General features: G+C 55.3%; 1 protein-coding gene across 2 annotated transcripts in view; it reads right to left on the bottom strand.

Annotated features, from left to right (window-relative positions):
- Nucleotides 1–1,617: 1,617 nt before the first annotated feature.
- The window catches only part of lmf1 (lipase maturation factor 1), a 78,348-nt gene continuing 61,128 nt past the window's right edge, over nt 1,618–18,837 (bottom strand). The window contains exons 7-11 of one of the 2 annotated variants that reach the window (XM_039776547.1): nt 14,544–14,715; nt 12,590–12,743; nt 9,233–9,416; nt 6,251–6,363; nt 1,618–1,961 (exon numbers count right to left, since the gene is read on the bottom strand). In XM_039776547.1, the coding sequence (XP_039632481.1) occupies nt 1,787–1,961; nt 6,251–6,363; nt 9,233–9,416; nt 12,590–12,743; nt 14,544–14,715 (798 nt within the window). In that variant the 3' untranslated portion in view covers nt 1,618–1,786. The remainder of the gene's footprint in view (nt 1,962–6,250; nt 6,364–9,232; nt 9,417–12,589; nt 12,744–14,543; nt 14,716–18,837) is intronic. The other variant, XM_039776548.1, reaches the window with a different exon arrangement.

Genomic DNA, 18,837 nt, shown 5'->3' with positions numbered 1-18,837 from the left:
CTCAGACATGGAGAGGGATGGTGAGAGGCACTACATTGTGACAGGTTAGCACCGAGTGTTGAGGAGGACCGCCGTGTTTAGAGAGGAGCTGCTCTCGCCGCTCGCAGTCGTCACTCCGTGTCTGGAATGTTTCCGCTTCCCCACCAGACGGTTGGTTCTTTTTGGGGCCTTAAGGGACGACACGCAGAACGAAACCCAAAGTACTCTGGGAGGCAGCTGTGAGACCGCCAACAAAAGGGGTCAACTCGAGAAGATAAGCGTTTAAACAGGCAGCCGTCAGGAGGTGGCAGGGCAGGGCAGGGCAGGGCGAGTGACGTCTGGGGACGAGGACACTCCCCTCAGCTGGAGGAGGCCGGGAAGGGCATTGGCACGAATCTGGGCAGACCCTTTTGAACCCACGGCCAGGCCTTGACCACCACCGACTCCCACCTTCAGGGTCGTTTTGATGGGAAGACGGCTGAGGGTTCAAATCCCACTGCTGACACCAAATCATACACCGAAACGGGGACCCGTGGTGCTTCTTTGGGCACAGTGGGCTGTGATGTAAGGGGTATCTGAACAGCCCCACCAACTGTTGGAGACGACAGTCAGGAAGCCTGCAGGTGCCAATCCCACCTCCCTTTGAAAGGCGCTATATAAGACACACACACCCCGACTGCACACGGCTCTTTTGAAAATGTGGCTGACATTAAGGCTGGCGCTAGGGGGGCTGGATGATTTACCTGCCAGCCACCTCCTTTGAAGCCACCGCCGTCCTGACGGGCCAAAGGAAGCGCACGGCCATCAATCAGAAGGTCTGGCAGGGGGACGCAGAGGTGGCGGCTCTCAAATCTAACATCTCCGGGCCGCCAAGGGAAATTGGGTGAGTGCCAATGCTACGCACCCACCACTCTGCACCGCCAACTGGGCTGCCACTGTGCCACTTCAGCTGTCTGAGGGCACAAAGCGAAGGACCAGGCAGAGACCCGGGCACAGCGGTAACTGAGCTGACCGGGCAGGGGTCCCGACCTGGAGGCGAGTGGTCAGCACTGTCCGAGCCCACCAGTGCAGGTCCGCTATAAACCAAACAAAAAAAAAAGGGTGCCAATCAGACCAAAGCCCACCAAAGTTAAACTAGCGTGACCAGCAGCAGGATGGGCACCTGGAGAGGGGTGCCACATATAACAAAGACGGGGCACTAAACAATTTGGTCACTTCACATCCCCGCCACGGCTCTCAGGGTCACCTGAGGTGGCAGGATGTCACGTGGCTGGAAATGGGGGGTCAAGGTCAGGGACACACCGCCGTCCCTCCCGCACACACATTTCTTTCCAAGGCGGTCACCACTTTGATCTCGCTGGCCACATTTCAGTTTCACTTGGAAAAGCCAAAGGGGTCCCGGGGGGCCCGACGAACAGCTGATGTGACAAAGAGAGTGAAAAATGAGCAGAGAAAGGGGGAAGGACAGGAAGAGTGAAAGGGAAAGCCAAATGGCGCCCGCCGCTGACCACAAACTGGACAGAGCGGCCAAACGGACTGGACGTGACCCCATAACCTCACTGATAAAGCAGTGAGCCAGAGTGAGGGCATGGCAGGTGACACGGTGGCACGAGGTCCCCAGTAATCTGAAAGGAAGGCTTCTGTTAAAATTGAGGTTTATTGCCTGGACGGACAGGACACACACACACACACACACACACGGGCATCACACGACCCTCCCAGATGGCACAAGGTGCCCTCAAAGAAGTGCGCAGCAGCACTATGTGATGTGGGCCCCTTTGGTCACTACCTTCATCGTGGTCACTTATCACTGGATCTCGGGGTGCGGCCAGTCGCGGGCTTCAAAGTACCCCCTGAGGCCAGTCAAGTTAATGGCCGGGAAGTACGGCCCGATCCTCCGGCGGACCCACCACCTGCCCTCCGTGGCGTGCCCACCGCCAAGGCTGCTGAACTTGTACTTGAAATGCTCTCCTCGCAGCCACCTGCAAAAGAAAGGAACACTTGAGTGGGATTGCTGGCAATGCCCGGCTTTGGAAATGGGCATTCTGGGTGAATCTTACCACTGGGTGGCATGGCTGCCAGTAGGTGAGGGTTGGTCCAGCGTAAACAATATGGAGGTATTGACCAGTCTGATGTGGACTACACACATGGCCTTGGACCACAGGTGGGACTGGCGTGCACCGATTTGCTGGCACAGCCCTACTTGCTTCATGAGGGGGCTTGGGAGAGGGCATCTGGGGAAATTCATAGGACAGCGCCCCCTGCCGAGGAGAGCCCAAGCATTACATTTGAGACAACTGCCCACCTAGAGTTGTGAATGAGTGGGCAGCACCCTGCACGAGACACTGCCCTCTACAGGAGAGGCCAAGCATGATGTGCGATCAAGTGAAGTTGTGGATGAGGGCCATGGGCACCTGGATCGCCATGAGGGAGGTGGCAGGGGTTACCAAGTGGTGCACCTGCAGGGGAGTGGCAGTGGTTTATTACAGACCAGTGGGATGGCACCCTGTGAGCAGACTGGCAGCAGTCTTGGGCTATTTAGTAGCTGCAAACACTCACAGTCCCAGGCGTGGCACCTCCTTGAGGACGGATGGGGTAATTCACCCCACCCATAATTCTGTTTGTGGCAATGCCATCTCCGCTCAACTGCTTCAGTGATGGCACACTTCTGTCGGTCGGCCTGAAGGGTCACGTGACAAACAAACGCAGAATTCAGGAAATGGGGGTCTCAGCCTGGCAGGAAAGCGTGAATGTGCGGCGGGGTGCCGAGAGTTGGAGAGAGCGGCCCTGTCGGCCGCCAGATGCCCGGTGGCAGCTGAAGCCAAACACCTTCGCCACTCTGCTATCCATCAGTGTGTTATGACATCCACGGGCGAATGTGTTAAAAATTAGCAGCTCCGCTCGGCCGCCGCTTCGGCCCCCTAAATCTCCCGGACAGCTGTAATTAGTTCCAGAGGGGGAGCAGCTGTCTCCAGGCAACAGCTGGGAGTTGTGGGGGGAAAACAGGAACCATGTTTAGTGTCAGGATGAAGGGGGCTGGCAGGGCCAAGAGGGGGAGGCCATCGGGCACACGCCTCATCGCAGTCCTCAGGCTCCCGGCTCTGTACCCATAAAAGGTGGTGGAAGGCGCTATATACGCCAGACATCCGTGCACTTTCACCACCCGTTAGACTGGCCCTTCTCCAGTCTCGTCTGTGCCACATGCCCACCGTCTCGACTGGCTCAGATGTCGATTGCCTGCATTATACATCTTTCACAGCATTAATGAGGACGGGCACAACACAGCCAACTGATGCCACCGCCAAAGGTGCCACATACAACATAGGATAGCCCAGTTGTGGCTGATGGGTTCGGACAGCCATTGGCAGACTGGTATACAATGAAAGTTCTGAACGTCCAGCTGAGTTCCTGGGTGCCCCAAAGTTGACAGTGCCAACTCGGCACTTGAATCCTGACTGCACAGTGTGCCAGCAGACGTCTTTTTCCATTTGCGTGAGTTTCATTTGAAGCACGCGGGCAGCTCAGCCGTCTCCATGCTGTGCCCCCTTACAGGATCTGTCCCCGATGCCCACTGTTTGTTGCTCCAGGATTTCTTTTTGCTCATTTTATTGAATCTGGATGTGGATTTTGCACACTTTGGAAAGAGGACAGCGAGAGGAGCTAAATAACATACAGGGCACAAGGGGAAGAAACCAAAAGGTGGGCAGAGTGACTGGGCAAAAGGTGCCACAGGAGGCAAAAACTCTCATGGGCTGGGCTCTAGAGATCAAAGGCAGCATGTCACAAGATGGCATAATGGGCAGAAGCCTTATTTATATAGTGCCTTTTATATGACTGGGCTCACAGGGTCACATGGAGACGGTGGGCACATATGCAGCCCCCTGCGTGTTTCACATGCGAGTTACAAATGGACCTCCACCTGTCCGCACAGTCAAGGGGCGCACGACACGTCCTGCCATCAGCTCCTTGGCCGCTCCACAGACGGGCGCCAGCAGCTGGCCGTCATGTTTGCATTTCTCCGCACATTTGCTCCTGTCGTTCCAGCAGAAATTCAGAATGGAGCATCGGGCCGTCGGGTCACGTGGGCTCATTGCGCGCCCACAGTTTGTCTCGTCCACCCATACTGACCTGCTCGGCGTGCCCACGTGTCGCTCTGTCACACGGCCGACTCAAACCCCCATGCCAGGCCGAGTTAGGGCACACCAGCAGCTTTGACACAAACAGAGGGGGCACCACAGTCATCAGACTTGCCTCACAGCTACAGAAACACGGGTTCAAATGCCAAGCTGACCTGGAGGTCCTTCTACATCCCAAGGGTGGGGGTCAGCAAATGTGACATTCCTGCCCGAATGGGTCCTGCACCATGCCCAGTGATGCTGGCAGGCCATCTAAGTGGGCACAAACCGGTACTGAACCCACAAGATGACCCATACCAACACAGTGACAGGCCTGCAATTTGATGCCCGGAGTATGCTGCTGTGGCAGTCAGCACTTACTGGTGGTGCTCATCATTCAGTGCCAGCCTTTCGCTCCACGACTTTCTGCCCTCTTGCTGTGGGTCTGAATTAAAGGAGGACTCAAATTCATATGGTGCCTTTCGCCTAAACCCCTACATTCTTTTTCTTCTCCTGAATGACAAACCAAAAATGAAAACCCCAGAAATGTCAGCTGAAAGGAAAGTGGCACACAGGTCAGGGTCGGGCATCTGAGATGCTGAGAAACACAAGAGCTGTCATGGAACTGTGCCAAATCTGCCCAGAAAGTCAAAAGATGGGAACTGGTGGCAGCTTCTCCACGGAGAAGCTCCAGCGCATACTCATTCCCATCCCCCTCCTTGCCATCCTGTCAATGCCCTGGCACAGGGGGCACTGTTTGTTTTGCCCTTGTCGTAACTGCAGTGAGGTAACGCATGGAGGCGCTCATTATGAAGGGCATGATGAAGGACAAAGGCTGCACGCCCCACCGCTTCTGGTGGCTTTACAGTCTGTAAGGTTGGCATGGTGGTTAGCACTGCCCACCTATCCTGGCTGCTCTCTGTGTGGACATAGCAGGTTCTGCCCATGTCCACATCGGGTGTGCTGCAGCTCCATTAACTGGCCAGTCTACGCCAACCCCACGAGTGTGTGCATGAAGTGGTGCCCCGTCTAGGGTTGGCACCTGCCTTGTGCCCAGTGCTGCTCCTATAGGATTGGACTAAGTGGCTTTAAGTGTCATTTAAAATAAGCCACCAGAAGACAAGTACACTAAATGGGCCTTGAGTGGCGGGCGGGCAGCGCAGAAGTAACGGCGCCAGTGAAGCCATGACAGGACCAATTACAGCGCCATTAAGTCATTAACATGTTTACATAACGGCATCGCGCGCGTTGGCATGGTTACCAGCTGCCTACACTTTAGGCTTTTGAACCCAGGGTCAGCCGGGTGACAGCTTGAGGAATGGCGCGCCTAATTGCCTGTAACTGCCTCCTTTACCCAGCGGTCACTGGGTGAACTTTACAACTGAAATTAATCAAAGTGGCGACGATTATTAAGGGCAGTCGCTTGGGGTCTTTAATTAGGACCACGTCACACGTATGGTGGGCAGCAGAGGGCGGTGGCTGAGAGCTCAAAAGCTCAAGTACGAATCCAGGGGGCAGGGTACTTGGGGGCGCAGGGCGGATGAACGATTGGAGTCTGTTCAAGTGTCCCATCTGCACTGCAGCTCACAAAGACCAGCACTGGGCATGGAGACCCGTGTGCCCACCTGAGTGCATGAGTGGCGTGACATCGAGAAAGGAGTCTGGGTAAAAGGCTGGCACCAAGGCACATGATCAGCCTGAGATACCCTGGCCGTCATCGTCACCACCCCACGGGGCCCCGAGCTTCCATTGTGGAAGTTCTACGACAAGGGTGGCACAGAGACACGGGTTCAGATCCCAGCCCTGTCTGTGGTTCTCCCCAAAGGTGGTCCGGACTCCTCTCACGTCACAATGCCATATGCCACATTCACTGGTGACCCACTGGCAGCACCTGACTGGCAACAATCAACCTCACTTGAGAACACGTGGACCGCGAACACGAGGAGAACATGCCAACTCCACACGGAGAGGCACAAAGCACACAGGGCTCAGCCGACACTCCGGCATGACTGACCTCTAGGCCGACTGAGCCTTACAGAAGTCAGTGGGCACTGACGGGCGGATGCCACACAAGGGCTAACTACGTGTAACAGGACACTTCCAAGGCTTCTGAGATGGTACCAACTTTAACCCCCCACCTTATCTCCTTCTCTTACCTTGGAGGCCCCCGGCCCAAGAAAGGGTTGTGCTCAATCAGTGCCAAGGCCCCGGGGTCGTTTGCCAGCAGCTTCCCTGCCAGATGGATCACCCATTCGTTCTGCTCGTAAGTCTGAAAGAGAGCGAAGAAGAAAGACTGGCATGAGTGCAGCTGTTGTCACTTCTCATCTTGTCAAGTGTTTGGGTGATGCCCGCTTACTGCTGGCACTGGGCTGCATGCTGTGAGGTATCTGCCAAGCTGAGCCGACTTACCTGAGATAGATCTTCAACTGGGCCTTACCATGGATATCTGGGGGAGAGGGCACAAGACCTCTGAGGCAAATGCCAGTGTCTCAGGACAGGGCAATGCCAGGTACAGAACAAACTGCTTTGGGTAGAATTAAAACAGGAACACACAGCACTGCACCAACCCACCATGACCACCACAGTAGAGCCGGATGGCAGATGGTACTACAGTAAAGTGGGTGTATCAGCAGACCCGCCAGTTCAAAATGGTCCAGTACCAGGAAACCCAACAGGATATGGGCTATATAGCGCCCCATTTGTGTAGAATGCAAGTTACAGCGGTATAAGATGGCAGTGATGCCTCACGTGCCATGCTGTGTGCCTTGCTGACCACTAAACTTCAACCAGAATAAACATGAGAAATACAAGGTAAACGGGAACTGCGGTGGGCACAACAGTGGGCACTGATCACAAACCTCAGATGTACTTTGGCATCTGCCTATAGCTGACCAGGACCTCTAAAATGCCAGCCCGAGACCCCACTGGCACCCTAGCTGGACCTAGCTGCTCTTTTATGGCCGCCACTTAAAGGCACAAAATCAAAGATCCATCCATCCATCCATCCATCCATCCTCCTCTTCCGCTTATCCGAGGTCGGGTCGCGGGGCAGCAGCAAGCAGAGAGGCCCAGACTTCCCTCTCCCGCCACTTCTTCCAGCTCTTCCAGGAGAATCCCAAGGCGTTCCCAGGCCAGCCGGGAGACATAGTCCCTCCAGCGTGTCCTGGGTCTTCCCCGGGCCTCCTCCCGGTTGGACGTGCCCGGAACACCTCACCAGGGAGGCGTCCAGGAGGCATCCTGATCAGATGCCCGAGATCAAAGATGCTGAGCTCAATGTGACCACTGGGGGAGCTGCTGCTCGTTAGGCTGGGCACAAGGAGATGCCGAAGCAGGTGGCACAGGTGGTATGGACCCTTGACCAGTGAGGGGGATGTCACTGTTGATCAGGGGGATAACAAAGGACATTAGGGGATGTCCATCTCATGGAGCTAAGGGATGGGCACACACAACAATGGCTCAATGGCATAACAGCTGAAGTGCGAGTGACTGGCATCTGGACAGCCATCTTTGTTCACCAAGCCCTTCATGTTGGCGGCGCCTTGCTCTTTGACGGTTTATTCAACGTCCGTCTCCGTTTTTACTTGGGTATCTCAATTCAGACTCCCTGGCAGACACAAAGATGCCAGTTCATTGGCACATAAGCACGAAGCCCTGATCTGCTTAGCCACACTACTTGACAAAGTCACGTGATGGGCACTGACAGCAAGTCTAAGAGGCATCTCGCCAATGGCCCAACCCAGTGCCAGCCTATAACAGACACAACTGAAGGTGCCAGCGGCCGGAGGGATCAAGAGAGACGACAGCCGTCCATCGACCGTATCTGGAGAAGACACAGGAGGAGAGTGAGAGAGTCGGGTGGGCCATCCCAAGCCCACGCGGCACAGGTGCCACTCGCTTCAGTCTGAGTCAGTCACAAGCGCCCCATAGTGCCTGTCGACTCCAGCAAAGGACAAACATGAGCATGAGTCAGTCCTGCCATCTTAGACAAAGCTGGCGAGCAAGCACTTGGGGTCCTGGCCAGAAGCGAATGAGCCCAGAGGGGGCAGTGCAGCCTACCCAAGCAAAGGTCTGTTAGTCACCGTGAGAAATGCCATCTCTCCCAGCGCCCGCTGCCACAGTGGACAGGCAGTCTCCGCCGTCAGCATTGTTTAGACGCCGGGCTCTCCGGGGGCACATCCCTGGCCGTGGCGAGGGAAGAACCACAGAAAGACAGCGGCAGGCGCCAAGTGTTGATCTGATGGAAACTCGTCCCGACAGTGGCAGCTACCAGCAGGCAAGCCCCTCAGCAGCTCGCGCTACAGTGGCCCACAGCTGCCAGTGCCACCGCTTGAGGACATCTGCTTCTCAAAGGGTTTAAGGGTGAGGGGCTTCCACTCACACTGCTGGACCCCTAGCTGCACTGTGCCAACAGGGGGAACAGAATGAAAAAATGAATGGAGAAAATGGGGCACTACCCATCTGTGACTGACTGGCAGAGCAGGGAGGGAACTAACACCAGGTCTCCACAGATTGGGCAGAGCAGCTCTGAAGTTGAAGGGGGTCCGCCATCAAGGCAGGCACTTCCTCGGTCATAAGCTGGCATCCTAAGAACACGCAGTTTGATCCCCCGTTTTTATTAAAACACAAACCAACATGCTGGCATTTCAGACCAGTGTTACTGTTTACCCCAAGGGTGGCCAGTGCCCATGCGCTACTGGAGTGATACGAGTCCACCTCGACCAGCTGTCAGCCGCACACAGAAGGACAGGCCATGGGGGTCTCAGAGGCCGACTGCCAATCAGTGCTCAGCAAAACCCAGAGATGTGGCATGAGAGGCAAAGCTACGGAGTCAGCTACGGAGTGGGGGGCTGGTGACCCCCCAAACACTTTAATTTGATTGACGTTAATCATTATGGCTGCTCACCTCCAAGGGGACCCCCCCACTCGCCTTACATCGATTGTCATTGCACTGAGCCACTTCAAGGGGGGGCTCCCCCAGAAACACTTAAGGCTTCTATGGCCGTTTCCAGGCCCACCCACTTCCCAAATTCTGGGTTCACCCCTCCATGGCTTCATTCCAACTCAACTGGCGAGGTGACATGACGGGACGGCACCACACGAGGCGCCAGCGAGCTGCCCGCCGGCTCAAACCCACTCACCTGGAACGCAGCGAACCACATGAGCCAGTCGAGCCGATAGTGGTATGGCGATATGAGGCACGGCCTCCGCGCCAGCCCCCCCGGCTTGCACTTGAACTCGTACTCCTCCCATAAGGCACTGGGATCACTGGGGTCCAAGCTCAACGTCCCCTGGAGGACCACCTCAGTCCGCTCCTTTGTGATGCTGCGAAGGAAAAGACAGAAAGAAGAGTCAGGTCACCTCAACCGGGTGAAAAGGCGCCGCCACCGGGCTGGCAAGGTCTGCCAACACAGACGGTGCCCAGCTGGCACAGACAGAGACCGTGAAGGGCATCTGTGTTTTGGTCCTGAATGATGAGGCTTTCTCTTGGTTATGCCTTCTTGCATGAAATTCTAATGCCTCGTGTGCCAGCGCTGGCATGAGCGTCGTCACCTGCCAGGGGGGACTGAACTCGGGGTGCCTCAGAGTTGGTAAGCGCTAGCCTAAAGGGGCAAACGGGCAAGCCGAGTGGGCATCATGTGGCACAGCAAGAAGTCACCATTTGAGAAGTCACTGAGGGTCACGTCTTCACACAGAGAGGCTCGCCTTGAACCCGGGGCCTCTGAGTCAATAAGCGGTTGAGCTAAAGGGGGGCTCGTCCTGCCCACGTGGGACGGCAGGTGCTGTCACGCTCTCTCAGCCTCATCCCCTTTCTGATGAGCCCGCAAATGTGACCAGTGACAAAAGGCTCAGAGCCCCGCCCTGTCACCATCTCTCTCACGCCACCATTGGTCTCCACTCAGGGTGATGTCCCCTCACAGCCCCCGTTTGGCTGGCACTTGTTGACATGGAGGCCCCCGAGCTCATCGTTTTCTTTTTGTTATGAGAACTTCATGTTCTGTCCGGGTGGTCACATCGCCGCCATATTGTTATGACACATTGGTGGCCACTTGGGTTTGGCATGCGACACCACGTGAACGTTTGGAATTAATTGTGAATTCCACTGTAAAGCCATCTTGGATGTTTGCAGATGCCACCATCTTGTGTCAGGTTGTAACAGCAGTTGCTGGACATGTCACCCGCGTCACCTGATCACCATTCTAACAGGCCAGCGTGGCTCTTGCCCTTTGCTCTTGCTGCGCACTTCTATTTGGCATTGAACCCCTTCTGTTTTCTCAGCTGTGGTCTCCTGACCTTCTCCTTCTTTTCGACTTCCCGGTCTGCTCATCTCCTCTTTCAGCACTGGCCTGACAGGACGACGTCCCGCCCCAGAACTGTATGCAAACGACAGGGGCACCCTCTTAAAGAAGCTGCAGACGAGATGTCAAACTTTAACGGGTGGCGCTCTGAGCTAAATGACCAGGCCAAGGTGCCATCTGCTCGGATATAAGGCCACGGGGTCAAGCGAGCCGGACAGTCTGGGCAGATGATCAGCACAAACCTGTGCAGGCCGAGGACGAGGGGTCGGTCACATGCAGACTCCCCATGGGACAATCAGATCCTGTTGGCACAGTCTGGAACAACAAGGAGACGACAAAGGAGGTCATCTGCACGTCGAGGCGCTCCAACGAGGCCACATGGACCGCCGGTCACTTCTATCCTGATTTGAGCCCACCGACTGTCAAAAGGCGCTATATAAAGAGGTCTTTTCAGGTCTTCGGCCTCCTGCAGGCTCATAAATGCGAGATGTCACCCTAAATCTTCTGCGGTTATTGTTCTCCTTGGCACGTCGCCCTCAGGTCAGGCCAGATGAATTATGGCTTGTGCTTAACCGAGTGCCGGTGGAATGACATGCCGTAAATCGGAGGCATCGGGCGTCTCCGCAGGACAAGCCCAGGGACGTCAAACTGTACATTAATCACCAAACTGGTGCCAAGTGCCTCCTGGCAGGAAGAGCGCCTCACAAACGGACATGCCGGGCACCTGGCTGCTGACGTGCTGGCCTGCGGGCAACACGGGACAAAACTTCCTACCAACAGGCGCCTCAGCTGAACACCCCCTGCCTCACATCCCAGAGTGGCAATAAGAATAATCCAAAATCCAAACAGGCGGCTCCGGACACCCCTAAAACTCTGCACTGGGTTACAAAGGGTCCGCCAAATGTACACACAGTGCAGGGCCAAGTGAAGTGGGCATACTCAAAGGCTGGCTCTCACAGCTAGGCGTGGTTAAGGGACCTTAAGGTCTGGTGTCACAGAGAACCAGTGGAGGCTCTGCTCGGTTTGGGGACGCTTTGGGTGTGACATCTGGGGGCTATCTGACATACCCCTAATGTTGCGCATGACTGGACTGCCACAGGGCACCCTTGGACAGACAGCTAGGGGGTGCTATGGGGCTGACATCTTGAATTAAATATTGGCGAGTCGTGGGGTCACGCCTAAGTGCCAGCCTTGAACCAGGGACCTTGGGACAACTTCAAAAGAGCCAAAGGAGACTCAACCCACCCTGTGGATGGCACTTCTGTGTGTGTGCGACATTAGGCTGACCTCAGGGTCTCCAAGACCCCCCAAAACTCTGCATGCCTGCACTGGTACTGGGTACCATGGGGCAGACCGTTAGAATTAAATATGGGGGGCCATGGGGCAGAACCCTAGGGGTTCTAGCAGGAGGCCAGAGATCCCGAACGTGAAGTGCGAGATCCTTTACGGGGGGCCAGAGAAAATGTGTACTCAGGCACAAATGGCGATTGTGGTCCCAGATGGACCAGAGGCCTCACTGGAGGTTTTCCATTCCCAGTGCCCCCCATTCACAACAGTAATAATGAATGACTTGACCAGTACTCCTAATTTGGAGGATCCTCTTCCAAGGTCAAGGTGGCTACTTTGGTTGAGGAGGCACTCATGCCAGTGTGACTACAGGCCCCCAAAGGGAGGCAGACAACACAAAAGCCTTCTTCACCTTCACCCACTTTTGGAAGACCCCCATCCCTCATTTTGTCCGAGTTTGTCCCCTGCAACGTTTCAGACAAGTCCTGGACCCTCGGTTTCTGCCCCCCACTTCTATGGTCTCACCTGACTCCTCCCATTCTATCTCAGAGGGTTGAGGGTCCACTGCCCTGATGTGTGCTGGAGGGCACTGCCCTTTGGGCCCTGTGACTTACTATGACAAAGTGCCCAGCCAGGATTGTAACAGCATGGCTGCCAGCTCAGTCCTTGACCTCAAGCACCACGTCCGAAAGTCGACGGCATTTCATCGGCACAGTCAATGGATGCCACGCGGGCGCACGGCAACGGGCGCTCGTCGTTTGAGTTTTCGGCTTCTCCCTTCAAACAGGTGCTTTCAATTTTGCAGTCTCTGGAAAAAGTCGTCAACTGCCTGAGCCTGAAGGATGAATGGGACAGACAACTGGCAGTGGCGGCCATAAAACAGTCAAGGAGAGCGGCGGCAGCGCGCCATACCTGCCAAAGGCCCCGTACGTGTTGACGATTCTCAGGGGGTTGTAGGACGTGTTCATAATCTGTCTGGCGCTCAGCAAGTTGAGGAGCACGGGCACACTGAGGTAGGCGATGAGGAGGCCCACCGACACATTCGCCGCCCGCCGGATCAACATGCCTGAAAGGAAAGAAGACGAAAACAAAGTCAAAGGAGCCACCTGATAGGAGAGCCCCCCCGAGTTGTACCTGACAAGAGAAAGGGCGCCTCATTGGCAGCCGCTTGGCCCAGTGCTGTGGCACCTGGCATTGATGCCCTGTCTAGGAAATGGTAAGCCCGCCAGGCTCACCCACCAGCACTACTTGTACCACACTGGTAGGTGAATTGCAGGAAATGCGGAGAATGCAAAGCTGCGGTTGCCATCCCTCTGCCACAGCTGGCATGGCAAAGTCAAGAACTGAGTGAAAAATGTGAGAGCCGGGCTGTGGCCTGGGCCTGCTCAAGACAACAGCGTTTCCAATGCCAGTCTAATTTGTTATTCCTTGTGATGACCTGCTCAGACCACCAGCCTGGCGAGTGTCACTTTGGGCCACCCTGGCAGGCCACGCCCATTAAAAGCAATTTAGATCTGTCAGCTAGGAGTCGTCAGTCCCGGGATTCAGTAGGTACCCGATTAATGCCCGTCCAGTGGCCAGCATTTCTGGGAGGATGCACCGATGTGGTGGCGGAGGCGACTGGCAGAGCGGCTGAGACAAGAATCGACGTTAAAGACTGGCAGATGAGGGCGTGTGGCCAGAGGGCACCTGCTAAGTGAAAACTGTAATTAGGAAAATGACAGAAAGAAAAGGGAAAACTCGTGGCGAGTGCCGTTAAAATGGAAATGAGGGAGAGACACAAGGAACGTAACGGCAGGAAAAGCCTGGCACCAAGGGCCCAGAGCAGAGCAAGTCTGCCATCTTAGTCAAAGCCATGCACCCATCATTACACACCAGCAGTCCAACTCTGGCACCATAGGCTCAAATCCAGAACAATCCCTGTGTGCCAACCCTCACCCAATAGGCCCAAGAAGGCAGCATCACCAGTCTGATGGGCAGAGGGAGGGCAGCTCAAGTGCTGTTTGCTTGTCACAGACCTGACACCTGCTGTCCCATCGATGCCCACGTGCCTCTGTGTGTGACATCAGGCTGGCACTCACCCATCCCCCTACGTGTGGCACACTTAGAATTAAAAAATAAATTGCAAATTTGATAAAAAAGAATTAAGAAATGGGCACATGGGCACTGAATCTGTGAGGGCACAGTGTTGGTATAAAAGGAAGGCAAAGCAAGTGGGGCGCCTTAAAACAAATGACTGCACCGCCAGACCGCCAAGAGTCACACAGAGGGCTGTAACTGGCGATGACAGGCAGCCAGCCCCCCGGTGACACAAGCTGGTCATTAGAAAGCCTTCCATTAACGAGCGCTTATTAGCCCCGCTCAGCCGGCCTTTGGGGACCAATTACCCGCCTGCGCGCCGAACGCACCTCTGCCAGGCCGCCCGACCGTCCATATTAACAAGTAATTAAGAGGCCCCCGCCCCGGAGCCCCTGGCTGTAGCGCCTCTCCTGCTCCAGATGTACTTCAGTAGTTTAATGACTTCTTTCGAGATGACCTCACAGAGCTGTGCCGCGCTGTGCCGCTCTGTGCCGCTCCTCGGAAGGCTGCCAGAACGCAGTGTGTGTGTGTTTGTGGAATTAAAACATGAATGGCTGGCAGTAGCTGTGAAAAAAAATAAGACGGCAGCGCTGGAAACGGAAAGCAGACTCAACAGCGAGAGGCTGGGCATGCTGGCAGGGCGCCGCGCCACGCTGGGCTTTGGGAGTCGCTGGCCTGGTGTGTGTAGCCTCGGCAATCCTTCATTTTATATAGCGCTTCTGCCAACCTGGACTGGACTGCCAGGCTGATGCTCGCCAACCACAAACACGCATGCCGCCCACCGTACCCTTGGTAGGCACCGGACACTCCTCCGATTGAATCCGAGACACCTGCCGCACAACTCCTTTGGGTCCGGAGGGAAACAGGAAGCGCAGGCTGGCATCATCGAAGCAGGCGACGCTGGGCACCATGGTGAGCCAGTTCAGGAAGCTAAGGTTTCCACTCAGAATGAGGAGGGCCTAAAAAAAAAAAGGGAAGAGGAGGACAAAGTGTGAGTGACAAACAAAGCCCCCCGTGACACCATCAGGGGTGTCCCCTCAAGGTACCACATCTTATATAGCACCATTCATAGTAAAGAGGGGGCGTACACGGAACCTGTGAAGGGACAGTCACTGGGAGTGACAGGGACAAGCGGGAGCATCACACTGAGGCAACAGCCATGTTGGGCGCCACCTCCGGTCAGAGGGCACACGGGGAATAAACGCACGTCCAAATTGTCACGGCTGTTACTGCCTGCTATCAGTGTGGCATTGCCAACACTAACTGTTAGCGTATCATTGTCACGGAATAAGTCACCAAACTCACACAGCAACTTTACTTTGCCATTACTTCATTGGTCATTTTGTACTTGGGGGTCTCCTTGGTCCCCTGAGTCACAGTACTCGTGTGAAAGGTGCTGCCCAGCCCACCCTGCTGCCCAGTGGGCATGACCTTCACTCCCCAGTACAGCCCATGGCCGCAGATGAGTGACACATGGTGGTCCAGCTACGACCAGCAGGGGTCGCCGATCAGTGCCATGTGTGTCTGGCACGCCTCGCCAGGCAGGAGCCCGCGGTAAGCGCTGGGAAATGGGAGCCGCGCTGGTGTCGTAAATCTGCCGGCGTGGTGACCGACGTTTTATGAAGTGCGAGATGAAATCAGCGGAGCTTAAAGGTCTGCCGGGATTTGCCTGACAAGATGTCTGCCGACGCGGAGCCGGCGCTCATATTACGGCCTGCGCCCCGCAAGAGAGCCCAAGAAATGAAAAGGCGCGATGAGCAACGTGGCACGCAATGGCAAAGACGGGCATGGCAGCCGGACGAGCATGGCCACCACAGCCTGGAGGACCCCCAAGACGTGCCGCCCTCTTTTTGTGAGGAAGAGCAGCTCTGGGTTAGTCACAGCGCCAGTCATCCTAAGGATGTTTCTTGAAGTAAGGCACTATATAAGCAGGCACCACCACCACCTGCTCTGTGCCCGTGAGATGCCGTCATGGTCTTTTCACTTTCCTGGACTATTTAGGACATTAGATGTGAGGTGACAACGGCCATATTGTCACCTGCTGACGCGCATGTGGCCTTAAAATCACTGAGCCGTCGGCGACACTCATGACTTGTGCCCAAGGGATGCCATGACAGACTCAAAGATGGGAACTTGAGTGCCATGTGGATGGACGGGTCTCTCATCATCGTCATATAGTGCCTCTCACCGACAGCAGGGAAGGAAGGCCAATTTTTTACAGGAAACCCACCTCACACCTGCTGATGCCAACCCCTACAGCACAGAACTCAAAGCAGGAGCCAAGGGACTGTCGCCAACCCACCCAAATCACAGAGGTGGGGACGGGCAAACCTGTGGCTCTGGGATGGTGTGGTGTGCCACCCACAAGAAGCAAATGCTGCCCACAAGAAGGTCCAACGTGCAGGATCGCCACAGAGATGGCACACCTGGTGAGGTGCATTTGAAGATGAAGCTGGGCAGCATGCCAAGGGTAAGGGGCATTCAGGCCCAACTACTGAGAAAGCCAAGAGCTCAGAGACTGTGGCACTGGTCAAGGTCTAAGTTTGGACTAACCTGGCACAAGCCTCGCTCTGCCACCATACTGGTAGTCCTATGGTCTGGGGGTTTCCCTACTGTGTGTGCCACCGGACTGAGACGGAGACCTGCCTGGCGGCAGGAGGACCACCGCAATTCAAAATGACACTTTACTTTTCAATGTCACCTCAGCCCAGAATGACAGAAACAAGTGTCAGGCGTGCCCCATGTCAGGGTGGGCACCCTGCTGCTCTCAAGACAGAAAGCAACAAGATGACCAACGCTAGGAGAACCAAAGTTGGGCGAGTAGGTGGGCACAGCAGACCACATGGCTCAGGCCCCACATGGCACTGGACAAGTTAGATGCTAATTTATGACAGTCAGGGAGGTGGCCGACCACCACTTCGAAAATAAGGAAAACCCCACAACTCCAGAGGAAGCCGTCATTTTGACCAGGGTGAGGACGCTTGAGACCATCCTGCAGGGGGCGCCTGTGAGCATCGAGCACAACCTGGCACTTCAGGCGGCTATCAGACGAATTTCTCAGCGGTGGCTGGGCAACCTTGGCATAGCGACTCCTGTATGGTGACAGCTCTGTGCCGTCACCCCCCACGGCACGGGATGCCCAGCCTGTACCCCTCAGGGTGGCTCGTTCAGGGACCTCCTCCCTGAATGGTGGCTCATTTGTGCTCACACACCCCGCAGCCCCTCGTGTGTACCACGTCACTCCCTGGCGACTTCTGCTTTGTGCCCACAGGCTGACCGCCAGAGCTTTGCACTTCGGGTTTTCCCAAAGGGATTTTTTAAAAGTTTTTTTCCTTTTCTTGTATGCAAATGTCCTGCTGGCCGGCTGGATGGGCTTCCTGCTCGGCCCCCTCTGAGGTCGGACAACGGAGAAGAGGAACCTGCAACACAAACACACCTTTGTCAGGCATGCAAATGACACACACGGGGGCCGACTGTTCAGCAGGGGGCGCTCATGATGTTCGCAAGGAGAGGTGCCATCTGCAGGGGGACTCGCTGACATCACAGACGAAAATGGAGGGGCACCCAAAAAACGAAGGTCACTCATTCAGGTCTCAGTGGGGACCCAGAAATGGCGCTCATTTGGGGTCTCGGGCCAAGAAACACAAAGAGCAAGTCGCCCAGTCAGGAAGGGCTGGCATTCAGTATCGCCCAGAGGGACAGTGAACAAGCAGCGGGCCACAGGGGGTGGGACGACTAAGAGGGAGGACAAGGACAGAGCAGACACATAAAAAGTGACAAATATGAAAGGCGCTATATAACAACAGGCAACAATATGAAATACGTAAGAGATAGAGGGACAGGGCGCTATATAACTGAGTAACAGATAGGAACGAGGCATAAGGCTCCATTGGAAAGGCGCTATATAACAATTATGAGAGGTGGAAAAGAAAGAATAAATAAAACACCAGCTAGGCAGGCATAGACTGGCACAGAGCTAGATGACCAGAAAGGCACTATATAAGACAGAGACATGAAGGGCGCTCTGCCCGAGGCTGCAGGTCTAATCCTTCAACTGACTAACCACTTCCAGGCAGGAAGCCAGCGACGCACACCGCACTGCGCCACTGGCACCCATGCCCACCCAAACCTGACCGCAGGCGGTCACTTCCTGCCTTCGTGATTCCCTGCCCTGGCCGCATGCCCACTCCAGTTTGCTGCTCTGCTGGCATGCGAGTCAGAACGATGGAAAGAATGACCTGGAGTGACAGACTCATCGTGTGGCCCAACTGTCACCAATCCTCAGTTTTTCCTTTGGCTGACAGCGAGTGGCCGGCTGCGACGCCTCTGCCTCTTTGGAGAGGTTGCTCTGGCCTGTCCGCCTCCTCTTCGTCTTCCTCCTCCTCCTCATCTGCTCTCATTTCTCATTCGCCACTTGATCCTCTGGCTGTCCTGTCATTTTTGTCATTTTTGCACAGGACTGTCAGAGTCTGCCAGGCCTACACCCTCAATCACCCTCACAGGGCACAACACAGCCTGGCATGTTGTCTGGCAGTGAGACTGGGTAAACAAGGGCTCCCCCCATAGCTCGGCTCTTTTGTGAGGCACTATATAACCTGTCACCAGCTGCCCAATTTTGTAGGAATTAAAAAGGAGGAGCAGAGCCCTAGTGCCAGTGCCCGGGGGACTAGTCTGCCATGAGATTAGCGGTGGTCTTCTGGGTTCTGTTCTTCAGTTTATTTCCGCTGCCATGTGACCCATTCTGTGTAATTTAGCCGAACTGAACGCTTTTTGGCTGTGGACTTGGCCCGGGTGCCAATCCTCTGTGCTGCCCTCTCACCTTCCTTTTCCAGATCGGGCAACGTTGGTCTAGCATGATTTTGCTTCTTCCCCTCTTGTGCTCGGTCCTTTTTTTATCATCATCCCATTTCTCGTGCCACCATTTTGTGTCCAATTTTCTGGAGGTTTGTCGCCATTTTGCTGAGCTGTCTGCCATGTTGTTTGCAGGTTGCTAAGCCCGTTGCCGGTCAGGTGACCTCAGGCTCACATGAGTTATTACTGCCCAGCAATTCAAGATGGTGGCCAACTAACCCTGCAGCTTG

The sequence above is a fragment of the Polypterus senegalus genome, chromosome 13 (genome assembly GCF_016835505.1).
Source record: "Polypterus senegalus isolate Bchr_013 chromosome 13, ASM1683550v1, whole genome shotgun sequence".
In the NCBI taxonomy this organism is placed as follows: domain Eukaryota; kingdom Metazoa; phylum Chordata; class Cladistia; order Polypteriformes; family Polypteridae; genus Polypterus; species Polypterus senegalus.
This window is presented reverse-complemented; position numbering and strand designations above follow the sequence as displayed.